General features: G+C 44.8%; 1 protein-coding gene across 1 annotated transcript in view; it reads left to right on the forward strand.

The window, feature by feature from the left end:
- Positions 1–515: 515 nt before the first annotated feature.
- Positions 516–21571, forward strand: part of LOC113409640 (zinc finger CCCH domain-containing protein 18-like) — a 60396-nt gene continuing 39340 nt past the window's right edge. Inside the window, exons 1-3 of the mRNA XM_026663785.2 lie at positions 516–540; positions 10330–10934; positions 15791–15875. Of these exons, the coding sequence (XP_026519570.1) occupies positions 10344–10934; positions 15791–15875 (676 nt within the window). The 5' untranslated portion in view covers positions 516–540; positions 10330–10343. The remainder of the gene's footprint in view (positions 541–10329; positions 10935–15790; positions 15876–21571) is intronic.

Genomic DNA, 21571 nt, shown 5'->3' on the forward strand with positions numbered 1-21571 from the left:
CCCCCCCCAGCCTGTTACACACACACACACACACACACTGCCTGCCCCCCCCAGCCTGCTACACACACACTGCCCGCTCCCCCCCCAACCTGCTACACACACACACACACTACCTGCCCCCCCCGAGCCTGCTACACACACTCCCTTCCCCTCCACCCCCCCCCAGCCTGCTACACACACTGTCTGCCCCAGCACACATACACTACCCACCCCCCCAGCCTGTTACACACACACACTGCCTGCCCCCCCCCTCCCAGCCTGCTACACACACACTGACACCCCCTTCCACACATGCCTACACACACGCTGCCTGGTGCCGCTGTCCCTTTAAGGCCGGCCGGGTGGGGGCGGGGGCGCCCCGCTCCGGGAGGCTGTCGCGTTCCGATGATGTCACACAATGGCCGCCCTGCGCCGCCGCCGCGAGTAGAGGCCCCGTCCCGCGCCGCCCGCGCCGAGAGCCGGAGCCGCCTCCCCCACCCGCCTCGGAGGCGCTGCCGCTCCCCCTCCCCCGCCCCGCGCGAGCCGCCCGCCCCCGCCCAGGTGAGGAGCCGGGGGGGCGGCCTAGCCGCCTGGGGGGCTCCAGGGAGCCGGGCGCCTGGGGGGGCCGCGCCGGGCTCCGGCCCCCGGGCAGGGGGAGGGGCTGGGCCCTTGGCGCGGGGCGGGCCCGACTCCCAGGATGGAGGGCGGGGGGAGGACCTGGCCCCACATGGGGATGGTGGGGGCAGCGGAGGGGCTCGGGGCTACAGGGAGCCTGACCCTGCGGTGGGGGCTGCAGTGGGGCTCTGAGCCCCAGGCTGGGAGGATCGGGATCTGGGCGGTACTGGGGGGGGCCTTACTCCAGGTGAGGAGGGGGACACCAGGAGGGATCTGGTCCCCCTCCCCAGGACGGGGTTGAAGGGAGGAAGCTGTATGGAGAGGCGGGGACCTGCGGGGTGAGTGGGTTTGAGGGGCTGAGTGAGAGGGATGAGGCATTGGGGGCTGCAATAGGACCTGACTGAGGTGGGGTTGCAGGCAGTCCTGACCATGGGTGGGCAGTGGAGGTTTAGGGCAGGGTTGTGCTGCATGTCAGGAGTTCTCAACCTTTTTCTTTCTGAACCCCCTTCCCACCCCCCCCCCCCGAACATGCTGTAAGAACTCCACAGCCCACCTGTGCCACAATAACTGGTTTTCTGCATAAAAAAGCCAGGGACAGAGTTAAGCGGTAGCAAGCAGGATATTTGCCTGGGGCCCCATGAAGCTACATTGCTCAGGTGTTGGCTTCAGCCTGGGCGACAGGGCTCAGGGCCCTGGGCTTCAGCTCCGTACTGTGGGGCTTTGGCTTTCTACCCTGGCCCCCAGCAAGTCTAATGCTGGCCCTGCTTGGTGGCTCTGCTGAAACGTGCTTGTGGCCCCCCCCTCCAGGGGGCCCTGGAGCCCTGGTTGAGAACCACAGCTGCACCCAAGTGGCTAGGTGCAGGTGGTACCTGGGGAAGGTGAGGGTCTGAGCTAGCATACCCACTGGTAAATATATGGGGAGATGATGGATTATTTAAATGGGACAGCTTGTTCAGAATTGTGGATAGATGCAAAGTGACCTTAAGTGAGGCAAAGGAAAAAGCTTTACTGATGAAAACCCTTCAGGGCTGTCTGGAAAACATGCTCTCCGGAAATCCAGATGCTGCTCTCTATGCTTTTAATGCATAATGTTTTACATCTAAACTTGTTTTTCTCTTGTCACTTCTCATGACATTGCATATGTGGATTTGTTTTAGAATGAGTTTTGCATATTAGGAACATAGGTGTTGTGTTACTGAACTCATAAATTAGATGCTCTAACCCTTTTGTTTAGAATGGTAGTCTTGCAATGTAGATATATCTATGCCCTGTTGGGTTGTTTCATCTGCACAGTGAAACAGTAGCACTAAGGCCTCTCCATGGTATAGCTGTAACCATGTTATCAGCAACTGTATTTCAAAACTCTTGTTTCTAGGTTGAGTTCACTGAGCAGTGTGGACAGGGTTTTTTTCTTAGAATTGTGCTCCGGAGTTACTCACTGACTTGATTTTCAGAAAAATCTGTCAGCAGTGGTTCAACTCTTTTGAAACAATTGTTACTAGCACTGTTCCAGCAGTAGCATGAACTAGGCCACATGTGTGAATTCTTTCTCCTGATCTTCACAGGGTTTATCCAGCGTGTGGAAAGAGGTTAAGATCTCTTCCTAGTGTAAACAAACTCTTACTAACCATCTCACTCAACTTATTTTAATGCAGTTTAACTCTGAAACCTAATTATTAATGAATAATGTACTTAATAAGCTTAACAAATTCATTTATTCTCTGTAGTTAGACTGATGTGCCAATAGTTTAAAGTGGGAAATTCACAGATATTAGACAAGCTTTGCGTGGTCCAACAGTAGCAGCTACAAGATTATGGGAGAGGTAGACTAAAGGAGACCCCTAAGAATCGTTTCAGCAACCAAGGGGGCTGCCTCTCCCACAACCTCCTAGCTGTACTGAGGAGGGGTGTCTTCCAATCATTTCTCCCTCAACTTCTGTTTTATAAGGTGTCCTTCTCTCCAGGGCCTGGCTCTGATGCTCAGAGCTCTCTGAAGTCCCCAGAATGAAATTGACCTGTTTCACTGATGGCTCATGGAATTCCAATATTGAAATTGACAATACTCTGATCAGTTTCCACTTTGCTGTAGTTTGGAGAGCCTGAGCAGTTGCAGAGATGCTGGAGCTGAGGGAGACATTACTTCATGGGCTTACACTTTGTTCCTGTTTGGAAGGTTTTCTTTTCAATAATGATGGTTAAACCTTTTTTTTATTATTTCTTTTTTTTTAATGAAAGCTTAGGTTCTGTGGAAATTGATGACATTTGTCCAAGAAAGCTTTTCTATTAGTCCCGGGAGACTGGATTTTTCAAACATTTGCTTAAATAGATTTTAGTGTATCTAGGACAAAACCGTTTTCAGCATGGTTACAGAAAGCATTCTTAAGACCTGATGACAGCAAGTTACTGTTTTCAGCACCAGTTCAGTGGACTTACTGCTAACAGATTGTTTTCAGCAGCTGGGTTTGCTATTGTAGGCAGAGCTTAACTTTCTGTAGATTTAATGGAATATACTACTTAAATAGTTGTACCTTTTAACCAGTTTCTGTCAAATACTGCTCAAATAATGGAATTTTCCTTCTGCAGAAAGAGAGCTCTAGTGACAGATTTTGATTAACACCTACTTTAAGACAGCTTGTCCAAATAAGAAACGTACATCTCCAGCAATTTAAACCATCTTTGTTAAAACTGGATAAATTCTGCCCTTAGAGTCATGTGGACAGCTCCTGTTGATTTCACTGGGATATGCATAGAGCAAGAGAGGACTGAATTTAGCACTATTTCTTGTAAAAGGCAAGGGCCCTGAGCCCAGAACATTGTTACCTTAAATTCCATTGCTTTTATTTTCTCTCTAAACTATTTCCAGTAGATACTTCTGTTTAAACTATTTCCCTTATACACTTAACTCCACACAATGAGGGCAACAGTGTTAGTTAGAATCCAGCCTCTCTGTTCGGTGTACCTGTCAAACTGTGCTGCAGTAACTCAAGAATATGAGTACCAACCTCAGGGCAGACTGTTAAGAAGCAGGTCACAAACCCCAATTGGATGAGAATTCTATACTTCGTTTTCCCCAACCGTTTATTAAGTGTAAACTCCTCAGGCACCATAACAGCCTAACTATGAAGTCACACTCAGTCCCCTTGGGTATTCCGATCTATCTTGCCATTCAGGTAACCTTGCCTTTGTGGTAGATAGTCTTTTGCATCAAAAATCACAACAATATTCAGTGTTGTATTCAGGTCTCAGGATATTAGAGAGACAAGGTGGATGAGGCAATATCTTTTATTGGACCAACTTCTGTTGGTGAGAGAGACAAATTGAACTCTTTGTAAGCTCGAAAGCATGTCTCTGTCACCAACAGAAGTTGGTCCAATAGAAGATATTACTGCACCCACCTTGTCTCTCCTTTGACATTGTTACTTTTCCAGACAATAGGAGTTGAGCATAGTCTTGAGCACAGGACCAGAAGCTTGGAATTCCTGAGTTCTAATTTAGGCTCTGTTGCCTTGGGCAAGTCAGGTTAAAAATCATATTTCAAAAAATAACATCCTTATGTTATGAACAGTACTTTGATTAATAAAATGGAAATAATTTTTAAAATCTCTTCACTAGTTAAGCTGTTTTTTATTGCATTTGTTTCCATTTCCAAATTTCAATGTGAAATTTCTCCTGCTTAGCTCCAATGCTGTCTTCTTTAACTTGCAAAAGTGCAGAAGAATACTTTTGTATTAAAAAAATCTATTAAAAAAATTTTTTTAAAGAACATTTTTATTGGTCTTTGGTTTGGTACAAGTTTATTTTAACATAACCAGAAGTGGGATAAATATGAACAGACTGCCCTTTTCACCTCTCCTCAGTAAGCAGATCCGTTTTACGTACTGTAAAAATGAGGATAACTTAAATACCTTGCAGTGATAGTCTGAGGATTTGTTCATATTTACATCCAAAAACCTACATTAAAATAACACTGAGTTTGCAAAGTCAAACACTCAAAAGTTAGGAAATGCCAGAACTCAGGTTGTCCATGCAACCTTAATTTTGCCACCTTATGCATCTGCGTTATGATAGTCTTTTATTGCATGATCACATTCTATTTTTTTTCCCTCAGGATATCTGCCTCATTCAGTGCACAGGATGGACCCGCTTTGGGGATGAATCAGGACTGTGTAGTGAATGAGGCTTTTTGCTTTTCGCATCCCTGCTTCGTGTCACAGATCTGGAACATGTATAGTGAATGAGGCAGGGGATTGCAGGAAAAGAAGAATGTCACTGTAGCAAATTGGATTCTATCCCTGCCTCTGCCACAGAATTCCTATGTGATAGGCAAGTCACTTAAACCAAAGTTTCCATAGGTAGCCATTGTGTGTTCCTCATTTTCTGGGTACCGAACATGAGACACTTAGGGTCAAAGTTATGGAAATGCTGAGCACTCACAGTTGCAGCTGAGTCACTGGGAGCTCTGCTCTGAATAGGCAGACCCTTGGCATCTCAAACTGGGGACCCTACATTTGTGCCACACTTTTGACGTCACCCTTCTGCAGTCAGGTCAAACGGTTTCCTCCTTTATGTTGCCTGGCTTAGAGGGAGGAAGGTAGAGGCTTTGAAAGCAAAGGAGAGACAGTCTCCCTGCTTTCAGTTCTGGTGCCACAACCCTTGGCAGCAAGGGAGGTGCAATTGCAGGGACGGTCCTGCCTCTGCACCCTTGCGATGGAACATGTTCAGTTGCTCTGTGGGGATAACACATGCACAGTCCAGTCACATGTAGAAACTGTGAAGGATGCAGAATGCTCAGTGCAGGCAGAATCTTAGGAGAATTTAGCTACCAAAGTCTAGCAAGTCTCTACTGAGCATATGTGAACTAGATTTTTTTCAAAGGCTAATAACTTGGCCAAAAGTGGGTGAATTCTCATGGGGACAGCAAAAGGTACATCCCTGGCACCAGAACAACCCTGCCTGCCAAATTTAAAATCCCAGATCCAATGCATGAAGGCATTTTTTTTAACTTGAGTGAACCAACATTTTTCTACAATCCCATTCTCAGAAACAACTGAAATGTTTTAGATGAAACTTTCAGGGAAAAAAAAACAAAAACAAAAAACCCAGCCTGATTCAGGTTAAAGTTTGGCAAAGTTACAGGCAACTGAAAACAGGGTTTTCTAATGGAAAAAGTCAGGCGACCTGAAACAGAGGTGGCCCCACCCATAAATTATGAAGTGGTTTTGAAGTGCGTTAAGTTGAAGGTAGTATTTATTAATTGGTTTATTGCCACATAACTCTAGGTTATAAATCCTGTAGCATTATATGTGGATTGGTAGTTCTCCCCCCCCCCCCCCCCCCAAAAAAATCCATTTATATTTCTCACAAATTTGCCTTTAACCCGTTATAAACTGGGCCAATTTTGTAGCATGAGGTTCAGAGTTATTCCTTTTCTTTGAACAGATCTGTTTAGTTCACCTCCACTGTATAAGCAAGGCTCTCAGCCAGTCACAATGCATCTCTTCCTGTCCTATCATACTTCTGTAATACTGCTCCAAATAAAGCTGTTGAGGCGTTAGCACAGCTTCCTCACTTGCTTTCCCTCCAGTCCTCTGGACCTGTTTGGGGAATCTGAGAACTTGGAGACAAGTGTGTCATCTAGGGCCTAGGCATCTCCACGTCAGCCAGGGTGGGATTGATTGCTCTGGTAGGGTGGTAAATGCTGTCAATCTAAACTTCTTGGAGTAAAGTTTAGGCTGGGATTTTCACTAACCTTCCTTTCACTGAAAGAACAGCAGTTAGTGGCCTACAAGGAGAATGGTGGCCACTCCTGTCCCCATGTTAGTATAAAAAATTGTCACACCATTTTATCTCCCCACTTTTTTCCTGGTTCTAGTTTCACCTTGTGATTCTTGTGGTGGGTTTTCTTGATTTCCATATAGTTGCTTGTAGCACAGCATTCGTTCGTCTGGGCATAGTTTTTCTATTGTACTGGTGAACTGAGGCAGAGTGATGGCCATGGAGACTGACCAGCTGACTGAACCGAGGGCTCTCTGTGTATCCACGTAACAGCAGGCAGTGCAAGCTTCCCACGTGCGCTGCCTCATCAAAGTAGCTTTAGAGATGACCCAGCAGACAAGGTTGGAGGCCTGTTGCTGAGGATCGGTGTGGGGAAACTTGCAATGCTGCTGCTGGGAAGCAGGAAATATGTAATGAACTAACATGAACGCTTGCCTTTGTGAATGTTGTTATTAAAGACAGCACTGGTTTTATATACATTTGTCCCTTCCATCACTTCTTAGTGGAGCTCAACAGGAGAGAGAGGTACCAGGACTAGACTGTGGTTTTGTTGTAGTTCAGCAGAGGTGAACGTTTGTACTCAGCAGCTAAATTGATAAAATGAGCACAAGCACATTTTCTCCCACTCCCTTCACATCCCCTAACCTGCATCCTCTTTTTAAACAACTTGTTTGCAGCAGGTTAGAAAACAAATAAATTCCCCTATCTCATCTTTGCTTGACAGTTTGTACGTTTCTCCAGGCCTGTTAATGTTGACCTTTTATGTGAGATGTAACCAATTATAAGTAAATTGCCATGCATGTGCTGGAAAGGGTAATTTCTCAGGCAGTTAGATAATTAAAATTGTCATAGAACTGTTCTTACAGAAAGTAACAATTTGTGACTGACATTTGAGTTCAGCATCAACCTTTAAATGTTTTTGAAAGCACAATTTATTTGAAATCTGTCCCATAACGTACGTAACTGTCCAGAGCTGCAATTAGCAGGAGGCAATCAGCTATGTTTTTATTGAGCTTTTAATTTCTTAATAAAATCACAAAGTTGGTCATTTGAGAAAGTTCTGTGTACTGAGAAACACTAGAACAGGGGTCGGCAACGTTCGGCACGCGGCTCGCCAGGGAAGCCGCGGCCAGCACATCCCTCGGCCCGCGCAGCTTCCCGCCGCCCCCATTGGCCCGGGAGGACGAACCGCGGCCAGTGGGGGCCGCGATCGGCCGAACCTGCCGCGTCAGCAGGTAAATAAACTGGCCCGGCCTGCCAGGGTGCTTACCCTGGCGAGCCACGTGCCGAACGTTGCCGACCCCTGCACTAGAAGCTACTACTAAAATGTCTTTACCATAATCTCAGTGGTAAACTGGGCTGACTGGGAGTGAGAGCGATCCATGCGGGGGGGGGGGGGGGGCCTGGAAGAAGGCACAAAAACAAAAGTGGGGGGAAACTAAGGCTCTTTTGTTGCTGTTTTTAACAGATGAGGAAACTGAGAAACCCAAGCTAAGCAACTTGCCCAAGCCAGCACAGCAAATCGGTAGCAAGGATTGGAGTTCCAGAGTTCCTGGTTTCCTATCCTGGGCTCTAACTACTAAACCATGTTGCCTGTAACACCCTTCCTGTCCCATTTCAGTGCTGAGATCCAAGTTCCATAATAATTAGCCAGGGTTTGGTGTTGAAAATTCTGAGACTTGTTGTTGTTTTTTCAGTCTTAAAATCTGTTTAGATTTCATGGCAGTCTGCTTGACCACAAGTGACCTAGCATGCCCCTGTCATCGTCTATTGCCTACCGCTAAGGTAAATGGCAGCCTTTTTTTGCTACAGTCTGGGTCAAAGAAACTCGGTAGTGAAGAGTGAGTGAGCTAGTTGTGGATCAGGAGAGGAGAAAATACTGCACAGCTGACTGGTGGTGGTAACTCTTTTTCTTCACACAGAAGTAGAATTAATGGATACAAACTGTTTGAAGGAGACATGGATTGTCTCCTTAAAGAAGCTCCCTTCTGCTTGGTTTAATATAATATTTTATACATGTAGCATCTTTCATCTGAAGAGTTTAAATGTAAACCATGAAAATCTGGCACATTATGCAGCTCTCAACTGCAGTTGTTCCACAAAGTGAACAAGCTTTCAGCGATCTATAATGGAGATGAATCAGTTGAGTGAAGCATGATGCATATTTTGGGGGATGGAATCGGTCTGTGAGAGGAATTTAATAAAACTGATTTGCAATCCCATGATTTTTCTTTCAGCTATAAAGGTACCTTAACAAGCCTAATACCAGTTCTCCTCTTGACTTCTAACCTCTGCCTCCTGCCCTCCCAAACCTACGTTATTATAGAACACTTTCACAAAGAAAAGTCAGACTATGTTTGCACGCGTGTGTACACACACACACACACACACACACACACACACACACACATATATATAATTAATGGTGAATTTAGTAGTTTGGAAAAGCGTCAGATTGACAGTGCTGGGAACTTAAAGCCTCTGTTTAATCATGCCATAGGTACAGGACGGAGAACTACAGTAGAAACTTCCCCATGCTACACCATTAGTTTGCCTCTCCAGCATTCTGGAGGAGTAACCTCTATACCCAGTTTAGACCCATGCCCATTCAGTCCTGGGCTGCTTCTGAGACTGCCAACTGGTGCCAGTTATTGAGGTGTGTCTGGTGATATGTACTTTGTTCTCAGGGTTAAGGTAACTGCATAGAGTACCAAACAGCTATCAAATGGTGGTAACTTTACCTGGAGGTCAGAAGACCTATACCTCTTTACCAGTTCCCTGGGTCATCCAGTCCCCTATAAAGTCAGCCTTCTCCTTTGTGGAACACAAATGCATTTGATGTATTACTTCTGAAATGCCTTCTGCCTTGCCTCGTGTCATTACTGTACTTATCTTTTCTATTATAAGCAGAGACCTAATTTTTTTAATGTTCATATTGAACATACAAAAAAAGACACGATGCAGCACATGGATATATTTGATATTGAAACGTTAACTTAAAGATATTTCGGATACGGTGTTACTATATAGAGAGGGCGGTGCTTAGACATAGTTTTGCATTCTAAATTTAACTTTATTAAATGTTTCTTAATAATCTAAACCAGTCACACATACATACAGTTCTCATTTTGTCTTTGCTCTGGCCAATATATATAGCTGCTTTTACCAAAGTTCATTACAATTTGTGTTCCAGGTTATCGGAGTAGCTGCACCATCCATTGCTCCCATTTACTTCAGATAGATTTGTGGGAACTGAGCACTTCTGAAATCAGACCCTGAATGTATAGCGCTCACCCACGTCTTGTTGAAATACAGCTACCTCTGGGGTGGAACGCAGCAACCATTTTACACCAGCAGTGCTTTCCGCCACTTTTAGGGGGAGATGTGAAAAATAACTTATCCAGTTGAAATGAGGGGAATTACTTTAGGTAGACAGAATGTGATTATCTTTGGATCTTTCCATGTCTGGTTAGGTCTTCTATATTACATGTCATCCCAAAGCTGCAGCATATCTCCATGCTGAGGTTCTAGTTAAGTATTGTCTTCTAGGGAAGAGTACCACACCGTTTCTTGCAGCATCTGGAATTTTTTTGGGACATCACCTATCCAAGTAGTGATCTGGCCTGACCCTGTGTAGCTTGGAAAATAGGTGAAATCCTAGTCTGAGGTTGTATCTGTGCATGCACAAGGTGTAGCATCCCGTTTAAGTAATCAGTCTTCGACAGTACTGGAATAAACAGTTTAAGATGTTTGGCCATTTAAACTTCTTTCGTTCCGTGGAGTAAGCTCAGACCATCTGTAGTCTCTTCTTTGTTAAGATATTAAGGTAAGCCCTGACCATGCATTCAGGCAACACCTCCTCCAGTAGAAAGATACAAACTGGATTCCTGTATTTTATACAATGAGTGAGGACAGGGTTTTTGTTCCACATACTAAACGTATTGTGTTTGCCCTTAGCAGACTAGCAAGTACTGATGGATGTTTCCGACAGCCCTGAGCAACACCCCTGCTCTCCCGAGGAGGAGGACCAGCAGCTCTCAGACGACGAAATCCTGAAAGAGAGTGGGTCAGATCGAGAACTGGATGGAGAGGGTCATGGCAACATTCTGGAGGAAGAGGAAGAGGAGGATGCGGCCAGGGGACTGAGTCAGGGCGAAGAGGAGAACCACTCAGATGAGGAGGACCATTTAAGTGAAACCAAGTCTCAGGACTCTGACAATAATGAGCAGAGCAGGGAGCTGAAGAGCTCCCCGTGTCACAAGGAGGAGGAGGAAGACCGGACAATTGATCTTGGAGACGAAGCATCCTCTGTCACTCGGGAACTGGATGAGCATGAATTGGACTACGATGAGGAGGTTCCCGAGGAGCCAAGTGCTGCTGTTCCAGAGGATGAGGCAGAGAAGGCGGGGGGTGAGGATGACGAGGAGGAGGAGAAGGGAGACGATGCACCCGAGGACGAGAAGAAATCCAACAGTAAAAGCGACGATGAAAAGGATGGCCAGGATCCCCTCAAAGAGAAGAAGAAAGAGGAAGATGATGGAGAAATTGATGATGGCGAGATTGATGTAAGTTTGAGTTATCCTTAGGGGAGGGAATTCAGCAACGCCTGTGTGGGGTGGGGAAATGTGGTGTTCTGCCCTTGGATTCAGAATTAGCTGGCTCTTAGGCTGTCGTGCCCTGAACATCTGTCATATTTGATGTGAATATCTACAGTAGCTTTTTTTTGGCCTAATTTATGGCCTCTAACAACTGTAGGCTCTCAAACTGTCCATCACTGCCCATTCCTCACGAGCTCCGGTTATGCCCCAGCGTATAAATGAGATGCATGTTTCTGAAAAGGAAGGCCTGCTGTATACATAACTGTGACTTCAGTTGCTGTGTACTCTGGAAAAACCTGTTGTGCACAACATCTGTAAAGATGTCTCAAGTTAAACTTGGTCCTGATCAGTGCACAGGGTCTCCAGAGCTTCAGATTTCTACCTTTGCTCGCAGAGGACTTTTGGGTAATGCTAGCACCTAGTTAGCCAGCTAGGCGCTTACAAGCTATGCCATCACTCGTACATTGTTAACCGACCAGGCTATAATGGCGCCTGCGGATGGGATATCCGGCATGTGTGGCAAACCCACGTGCTTGAAATAGATTGTATTGTTTGTATTGCAATAGTGCCTTAAAACCCTCGTCATGGATCAGGACTCCATTGTGCTAGGCACTGTACAAACAACATAACAAAAAGAGCTGACAATAGAAGTAAGTTGTTGTCTGCCGCTTTGGTGATGCGCACTTCCTGTGGTGACTGATCTGAGTTTATACTCAGAAGGGCAAAGTGACCGATCCCATTAGGAATTGTGGTCAATAGCGCGTACTTAGTACTTTGTGCCCAGATTGCTGTATAGCAGCACTCTTCAGTCACCGTGTGTAATATTAGTGCCATTTTACAGGTGGAGGAGAATGAATTGGTGGTGAAATGACTTTCTCAATACCACAGATCAGGGCCTAGAACCCTTCCTATGGGCTCTCAGTCTTGTATTTAGACCACACTTCACTCTGACTATTGGGAGTGTAAGACAGCATTTAAAATATAAAAGCCGGGTGGTTAGCATTAATTCCTCTATGTCAGAGACCCCAGTGCAATTTCTTGGCTCTGTTTCTTGTTCCCCATGCAAGAGGTGCAACTGGGCAGGGAAAGTTTGTCACTGCAGCACCACTCGATAATCAAGCAAGGAAGCAATGGGTTTGGAAAGGAGTCATTTCTAGTCGTACTCAGCCAAAGAAGATTACCCAAACCTGAGAGCTTGGAGGTTAGGGTAGAAAAGTAGGATGTTCTCCGCTGACGACTAAAGGAGAGGAAGTTAATTGGAGGAGACATACAAAATAATAGTCTGTCATTTCAATTTGTTTTTCAGTTGGGCTGCAGCTGGCAGTGACATTTTTTGAAAAAGAGGTTCATATGAGAGTGGAAACTGTAGTAGACCAGCATTAGCTGAAGTTAGCATAGAACGCACATCATGCATTGATGTCTGGCTGAACTACCCCATTGTGATAAAACATTCAGGAAACTTGGGTGAATGACAGAGGATTTAGCTTATTAGGGCTTCTTCAAAAAGACCTCAAGTCCTTTTTTAATCAAGTAGAAGTGTGTTCTAAATCTTGTAGCAAGAATACAGTAACAAAAATGATCTTTCCTGCATTGACCACCTGTCTTTGTTTTGATCAGTTGAATGGCTCAATTCTTAACCCAAAGGTCTGAACAAAACTGCTCACACCCCAATCAGCAATCCTCTGACAAATATCTTGAATTTTCTTTATCGGGTTAATCACGTGGTGCTTTGGCTAACTCAGTGGTCAGGATCACATGTTTCCTCTTATGTTCTGCTCATTGTGGAAGGTGATCTGATAAAATACATTATATATTTTCATACGACTCAAATGTTCTGACTCAGTTTCAATCCAGGTTAAACCAGGGATGGGCAAAATACAGCCCGCGGGCCGGATCCGGCCCGTCTAACATTTCTGTCCAGCCCGCCAGGCTCTTTGGCTGCCCCCTCGTGATCTCCGGGCCGCTAAAAGGCCTGCGGCGTAGCGGGGCGCTCAGGCAGGCTGCCTGCCTGCCGTGACCCCACGCCACTCCCGGAAGCAGACAGCTGCTGCTGGCATGTCTCTGCGCGCCCCTGACGGAAACCGGCCAATGGGAACTGCGGGGGTGGTGCTTGCGGACGCGGGCAGCGCACAGAGACTCACTGTCCCCCTCCCCCCAAGGGGCGCGCAGAGATGTGCCAGCAGCAGCCAGCCGCAGCCACTTCTGGGAGCGGCATGGGGCTATGGCAGGCAGGCAGCCTGCCTGAGCCCTGCTGCGCCGCCGGCCGGGAGCCGCCTGTGGTAAGCACCTCCCGGCCAGAGGCTGCACCTCACACCCCCTCCTGCACCCCAATCCCCTGCCCCAGGTCAGAACCCCCTCCTGCACCCCAATCCCCTGCCCCAGCCCAGAGCCGCCTCCTGAACCAAACTCCCTCCCAGAGCCCACACCCCCACCCTCTCCTGCACCCCAACACTCTGCACCAGCCCAGAGCTCCCTCCTGCACCCAAGCTCCCGCCTAGACCCCCTCCATTAATATAGCAGAAATGTGCGGCCTGTGACGACTTACCAACATTCGTGGAGTAGCCTCCTGCAAAAATTATTGCCCACCCCTGGGTTAGACATTTCTGTGTTCTATATTACCTGAAACCCTTGTGGTGGGAGAACCCAAGCAATTAAATTTACTGGATCCCTAAAATCATTTCAGAATAACTTTTAACATGTATCTTGATACAATACTAAAGCGTTCCTCCCGATTGCTAGGGATTCCTGGGAACGCTGTCCACACTAATATGCAAGATGAATTTGCACTCTGAATGGCTTTCATATATTAGCTTATAATGGGGATCCCAGCTGTCTGATTCTCGTTAGACCACACAGAATTAAATATTCTCTCTTTTGTTCAAGCACTAGGTTTGCAAAGATTTCGCACAGTTCTATTGAAAGGAGCTGCGTTAAGCTGGCTATTCCATTCACATTATGTTGAATGCAAGACCCATTTTTTGGGGGGGGAGGGGGATGTTAATTTGTCTGCAGTTTATGCTGTTTGCAGACATTTTTAGCTTGATGGGGAAGAAAAACTAGCACAAGATTTAAACACATACACCATTTGCAGGCATTTTTTAAAAGGAGCTCTGGCCTGAGAGAATCTCGAAAGGAATAGAGTGAAAGAGATATTAAACACTGGGTCCCTGGAGAGCTGGGTTATCCAGAGCCAAGTGGACATTTCTCCTGGTTTCCAGCTGTTACGTTGCTAAAAATACATAAAACGCTTTCCTCATGTAACTTTTCCATGGATGTAATCACTGTAGTTGCTACAGGGATGTCCTGCTTGCCAGGGAGAGGGAAGGTGTCCACAAGACACTCTCTCTATTAAGATGTGTTCCACAGTATGGCAATATTTGCATCTCTTTGAGGTAGGGAAGTTGGGAGAGGCCAGGTAAGGTTCCAACACCTTTTTGGGTGCATCTACACTGCAGCTGAGCATGTGCCTCCCAGAATGAGGAGACAGACACACACTAACTCTGCTTCAGCTAGCCGTGTAGCCAGGGGTCACGTGGGCAACAGCTTCGGCTTGTTGCTGGAGAACGTACCCAGGATGTCCAGACATGTTAGCGGGCAGGTGACTAGCCTGAGCCACTGCCCATGCAACTGCTGGCTACACTGCTATTTTTAGCATGCAACCTCGAGGAGAGCTAGCACATGTCCATCTGCCCAAGCTGGGAAGCACACTCCCAGCTGCCTAGTAGACATACCCTGAGTCCGAACAGCTGTCATTCGTGCCCCTAGTGCCTTTGATGTCACTTGTCACATGCATTTTTTTCTCTCCACTGAACCTCTTTTAAAAAAAAAAACCTCCCTTTGACCTGACAAATCCAAGTGGCTAAAAGCTTGTTCCGGAAGGGTTTCCTTTGGGAACAAAAGCAAAGGCCTGCTCTGAGAAGCTACACTTGTTTTATTCTGTGGATAGACATTTCTTTTCATAAATCATATTTGGATGTCTAATCTTCCAGGATGACTAATCTTGAAGGTAACTTGGAGAGCTTCTACGCACTCCATCTTCCTAAGGTTGTCCATGTGCTGCATCATGGTTCTCAATTTATGCTAGTTCCATTATAAGCCACGCTGCTTTATGACTCGACGCTGAACTCCTGAGCAGTGTTAAAAAATAAAAGGGTAGGAATGGTGGAGAAGGGAGTGTGATTTAACTGCTGCAACAGGGGACTATGAAAACAACAGACTTAACTTCCTCCCTGAAAGGCTGTTCATGAGATTCTGTCACTACACACGATAAAGAGGCATATTCAAGTGAGTGTTATAACACAGCAATTGTCCTCCAGAACTTAATATGTAGGTTCCCAACATCTGTATCAGCTCTCCTCATCAGTCACTCTTTCGGGCTGGTCTGTATACAAGAGTCACAGCATTGTAATTAAACATGCATTTTTAAATTGATAAACTAAAGGAGGGACTCAAGATAAATCAGTATGATACAGTTCAGTTGATTTCAGAGTGTCCACTTGGATTTGTCCCAGTTTAACTAAAACAATTTAAAAACATGGAAAATGGGTGCAACTTAGTACCTAGACAAGGCTTCAGATTCTAAGAAGCTCTTGATGCTTGCAGGATTTCCAGTCTTCCCTGGAACACTAGAATTAATACCCTCCCTACCCTTTCTTAGGCATAGGAAGGTCCACAGTGCGTATCACACTGTTATGTTCCCAGTTGCCCCAGGACACACATTCCCAGTAACTTTGGAGTTGCTGTCTTTGATTTTACTGTGAAAGAGTCTGTGGTTTTCATGATGACTTGACTCTCTTAAGCATCTGTCCTTCTGTGCCTTGCAGGATGATGATCTGGAGGAGGGAGAAGTTAAAGATCCCAGTGATAGGAAAGTGAGGCCGCGTCCCACCTGCCGATTCTTCATGAAAGGTAACAATATACTGCAGCAGAGGGAGTGACTCGAGCTCTCTGTGGCTTCTCTTGTTCAGTTGTGCAAGTGTTAGACTACCAATCCCATGAGGCATGCTGTCCCAGACAGCACTCAGATCACCTTTCTTTTCCATGGTGGCCAAGTGCTGATTTTACACAGGGCCAACATGCAAAATATGTAACAATTGTTCTGTCTTAAGTGCAGAATGCCTCAAATAAAGGATGACTTGCTGCACCTTGAAATAAAAATCTCTTCAGAGGTCCTCTTAATAATCAAATATTGCTTCAAATGTTTTAAAAATATTACATTGTACAAATTAGAGATGGAAAATACTCATTCGTTCTTGTCTAGTTCAGGCCCTGCCAGGGCAGAATTGTTCCCTGCAGCTCAATATCCAGGTTACTTCTATAAATCCCAAACAATAGGATTCCACTTCTTCCTTTGAGAGACATTTATTGAAATATCTTTTATTGAAGACAAGGCTAGAAATAATGTTGCATTTCCCTGTAAATGTTAACTTGGTATGTCGTGTTCCTTTCCTCTCAGCTCCACCAACACAGATCTGCTCGGTATTGCATTTGATGAATAGTGTCTGCCTTTTTTACCAAGCAATGCGTAGCATGTAAATGTGCTGTTCTGAAATGCAGAACATTTTTAGAAACTGTCCATAAAGAGTTCCCAAGAGGCACAGTGTTAAAGGCAGACGTAGCATCAGGGCTGATTGATTAGGTGAGGAATGGTAGTGTCCCTTTTAGCACAGAACACTGGATTCAGACTGAGTAGGCTACTAGCGTAGTCTAGGAAGAGAAACTTTTCCCCTCAGTATAGAAAATCAAAAATGTGAGACCTATTGAAGTCTGATACAATATAATCTGGATTAATGAAGTTTTAGGTCTTTATGGTCTTCATGATAACAGATCATAATGGCAGAGTCCTCACTGAAGGTGATGACGCTAAATGCCGGTGGAGGGATTACTGTGACAATCTGTATGCCTCATCAGAGCCACTTAAAATACAGGACCGCGGAAAGGAGAGTGTGGAGTGGGAGCCATTAATCCTGCAACAGGAAGTGGCGCGTGCTATTATATATATATATAAAAAAAAAAAGCCTGGTAGAACACTGGGGGCAGGTAACGTATCAGCAGAATTGTTAAAAGTGATTGATGACCACATATTGATGTAATGTCGAAAATTTGTAGTGATGTATGGATGATTAGAAACTGACCAGATGACTGGACGAATGAAATCCTTCTTCCTGTATCAGAGAAAGGAGACATAACAGAGTGTAGTAACAATCATATTATCTCCCTATTGTCGCACATGAGCGAAGTGATAGAAACAGAAACCACCATAACAAGCCGGTTTCAGAGAGGGAAGAGGCACATGTGAGCAGATCACAAGCATCACATATAAAATGATAGGGATAGGGTCTAAATTAGATGGCCTCTAAATTCCCACTCAAGAAAGAGATCTTGGAGTCATTGTGAATAGTTCTCTGAAAACATCCACTCAATGTGCAGCGGCAGTCAAAAAAGCTAACAGTGTTGGGAATCATTAAGAAAGGGATAGATAATAAAACAGAAAATATCATATTGCCTCTATATAAATCCATGGTACGCTCACATCTTGAATACTGCGTGCAGATGTGGTCGCCCCATCTCAACAAAGATATATTAGAATTGGAAAAGGTTCAGAAAAGGGCAACAAAAAGGAGCAGCTTCCTTATGAGGAGCGATGAATAAGACTGGGACTTTTCAGCTTGGAAAAGAGACCACTAAGGGGAGATATGATAGAGGTCTATAAAATCATGACTGGTGTGGAGAAAGTAAATAAGGAAGTGTTACGTCCTCTCATACCACAATAAGTAGGGGTCACCAAATGAAATTAATAGGCAGCAGGTTTAAAACAAAAGGAAATATTTTTTAATACAACGCACAGTCTGTGGAACTCTTTGCCAGAAGACGTTGTGAAGGCCAAGATATAACAGGATTCAAAAAGAACTAGATAAGTTCATGGAGGATAGGTCCATCAATGGCTATTAGCCAGGATGGCAGGAATGGTGTCCCTAGCCTCTGTTTGCCAGAAGCTGGGACTGGATGACATGGGATGGATCACTTGATGATTCCCTGTTCTGTTGATTCCCTCTGGGGCACCTGGCATTGGCCGCTGTCGGAAGACACGATACAGGGCTAGATGGACCTTTGGTCTGACCAAGTATGGCCGTTGTTATGTTCTTATCCATTATATCATTAAAAAATGCAAGGAGTTTAATCACCTATTGATCATGTGTTTCATTGACTACTCAAAAGCGTTGATACCTTCTGACATGACTGTCTTTGGAGGATACTGACAGACATGGGGATTCCAAAACATCTCAATGAACTCATTGCAAGTCTCCACTGTCAATAACAGACCACAGTGCGAACAGCAGCAGGTGGTAGCGACTGGTTTTCCACTGGGTGAGACAAGGGCGTATTCTGTCCCCAAGCCTTTTCAACATGTATGCAGAATTAGTTACAAGACATGCCCTGGAAGGTTTTGACAAAAGTGGAAGGAGCTGGGATTTCATTAGCAGACACCTCTTAACCAGTCTGAGATAGCTGATGACACAATGCTCTTTGCTACAGCCACTGAGGGAAAGCAACAGATGTCGGAGTCTGTTGTACTATGGACTATCCCTGAATGAAGTGAAAATGAAATGCATGCACATTGACATGATTAACAAAAACAGACTACCTGGACAGTACGATTACATCACGTTGTAGAGGCAGTCGAGTAATTATCTGGGCTCATACATACCAACCAAGGAGCCTGTTCCAAAGAAATCAGAACATGACTAGGAATGGCTCATCAAGTAATGGCCTCCCTTACAAAAGTTTGGAAACACTGTGGCATCTCAACATGTACAAAGGTTCGATTGGTGAACAGCTTAATTTTTTCCATAGTGACTTATGGATGTGAATTGTGGGAAACTAATGCTGCTGACAAGAAGAAAATTCAAGCCTTTGAGATGTGGTGCTGTCAAAACCTCGTGCATATCTCCTGGATGGGAAAACTAAGACACATGCATATGTTAGAAATATATTGGAGACGAGCAGACCCTGCTGTCGGAAATCAATAGGCACAAACTTATGCACGTTGGTCCCATCAGGCACAGAAATGGAACTAACCTCAAAAGTGGCAGGTCATCGTAGTAGAGGACGACCAGCGAGTAGATGGATAAATAATTTGTGGCAGATCAATTGGAGGTCAGCCGCTGAGTGTTCAAAGCTAGCTAGAGATCGAAGGCGTCCAAAAATTCTGCTACAACGTCTCCAATATTCAGACATGGTTAAATGGATTTTACTTACTTAGGTCTTTATGGACTGGGATTAAAGAGGAGTGCTATTGAGTGAAAAACCATATTTTTAAGAAACAAATTTTCTTGCCTTTGTTACACACAACACCTGAGATTAGAAAACCAAAGGTTTAAAAACTAACTTGTTTGTGCTTTCTGCTTGCTTTTTGCATTTCCTCCATCTTGACCATTGGAAATAAACTAACCAGTTTCGCTTTCAAGGTCTCATATGCTAGCACATTGTTGCAAAGACTGCGGAGAATGTTTAAAAACTAAAATCTGTTTCCATGGAATTTCTTCAAAAGATGTGGAGACTTGGTTTTGTAAAGCCTTGTTTATAACAGAATTTAATATGAACCATATTAGACTGAGTTCCTTCAACTTCCCCTTAAAGTTGCGTTCACCCAAATGCTTTTGTTTTAGTAGAGATGGTAAATGAAATAAACTAACTAAAATAAAGCTAGAAAGGGCGGAGTGGGAAGACTTGCTTTCACTGCTATGTTGAACAAAGAATACACAGGGATTTGTTTGGGATTTTTCCAAGATCTGAGCATTAAGTGTAGCTCACCTGTGTTGTTGAATGGCTTCCTGTGTCTAATTGTTTGTTTCCTGTCATGAGTTTGGTAGTGTTATCGCAGGAAGGGGTGTGTTCCTCTGTTTGAACCAGGTGAGTTTTCCCTGGGTGGGGTTGTTTGTCCTTCATTTTTAGTGTTGTTTAATCAGATTACATCCCAATGCATCACAGAATTATTGTAATCACCAGGCCCTTATCTCAGTGTGTGAAAATTCAGATTGAATTACGTCAAGCTCTTTTGCCAAAGATACATTCCTTTGATTTCAGCTTTGTTTGGGTGACCTTGATTTCCTCTCTGTCTTCCCCGGTACAGGAGATCTATAGAAATATTGCTGTCTAGGAGCCAAGCTAAAAGCATCATTGTGGGACCTCCGATGCTCCAATTCTAGTCTCTGGTCTCTCTCAGGAATTAATTGCAAAGTGTCATGTCGTGTGGCCACATCAGTCCATTTTGATAAATATAACTGATTCTGTGAAATAATGTGTGTTTATACCCATCCTAGTGGAACACGTAATTCGTAGCCATTCGACCACATGCACAAGAGCCTCTTACTTGCCAGAGTAACTCTTGCACTTGACATATTTCAATAAGAAATAAAATATGGTCTGTGTAGATTCTTATTAATGGTCCCAGCATTCAACTTTCAAATCCTTTATACATTTACTGGAAATTAGGGCTGTCGATTAATCACAGTTAACTCACTCAATTAACTCAAAAAAATGAATTGCGATTAAAAAAATTAATCATGATTAATCGCAGTTTTAATTGCACTGTTAAACAATAGAATACCAATTTAAATTTATTAAATATTTTGGATGTTTTTCTACTTTTTTATATATATTGTATTCTGTGTTGTAATCGAAATCAAAGTGTATATTTTTATTACAAATATTTGCACTGTAAAAATGATAAAATAAATAGTATTTTTCAATTCACCTCATACGAGTACTGTAGTACAAGGGTCGGCAACGTTCGGCACGCAGCTTGCCAGGGTAAGCACCCTGGCGGGCCGGGCCAGTTTATTTACCTGCTGACGTGGCAGGTTCGGCCGATCGCGGCCCCCACTCGCCGCGGTTCGCCATCCCGGGCCAATGGGGGCGGCGGGAAGCCACGGCCAGCCCATCCCTCGGCCCGTGCCGCTTCCCGCTGCCCCCATTGGCCTGGGACGGCGAACCGCGGCGAGTGGGGGCCGTGATCGGCCGAACCTGCCGCGTCAGCAGGTAAATAAACTGGCCCGGCCCGCTAGGGTGCTTACCCTGGCGAGCTGCGTGCCGAACGTTGCCGACCCCTGCTGTAGTACAATCTCTTTGTCGTGAAAGTGTACCTTACAAATGTAGATATATTTTTTTGTTACATTACTGCACTCAAAAACAAAACAATGTAAAACTTCAGAGCCTACAAGTCCACTCAGTCCTACTTCTTGTTCAGCCAGTCGTTAAGACAAACAAGTTTGTTTACATTTACAGGAGATAATGCTGCCCGCTTCTTGTTTACAATGTCACCTGAAAGTGAGAACAGATGTTCACATGGCACTTAGCTGGCAATGCAAGGTATTTACGTGCCAAATATGCTAAACATTCGTATGCCCCTTTGTCCACCATTCTAGAGGACATGTTTCCATGCTGATGATGCTTGTTTAAAAAAAAATGTGTTAATTAAATTTGTGACTAAACTGCTTGGGGGGAGAATTGTACATCCCCTGCTCTATTTTACCCGCATTCTGCCATACATTTCATTTTATAGCAGTCTCAGATGATGATCCAGAACATGTTGTTCGTTTTAA

The sequence above is a fragment of the Terrapene carolina genome, unplaced genomic scaffold (assembly GCF_002925995.2).
Source record: "Terrapene carolina triunguis isolate 2854851 unplaced genomic scaffold, T_m_triunguis-2.0 Scaffold33911, whole genome shotgun sequence".
In the NCBI taxonomy this organism is placed as follows: domain Eukaryota; kingdom Metazoa; phylum Chordata; order Testudines; family Emydidae; genus Terrapene; species Terrapene triunguis.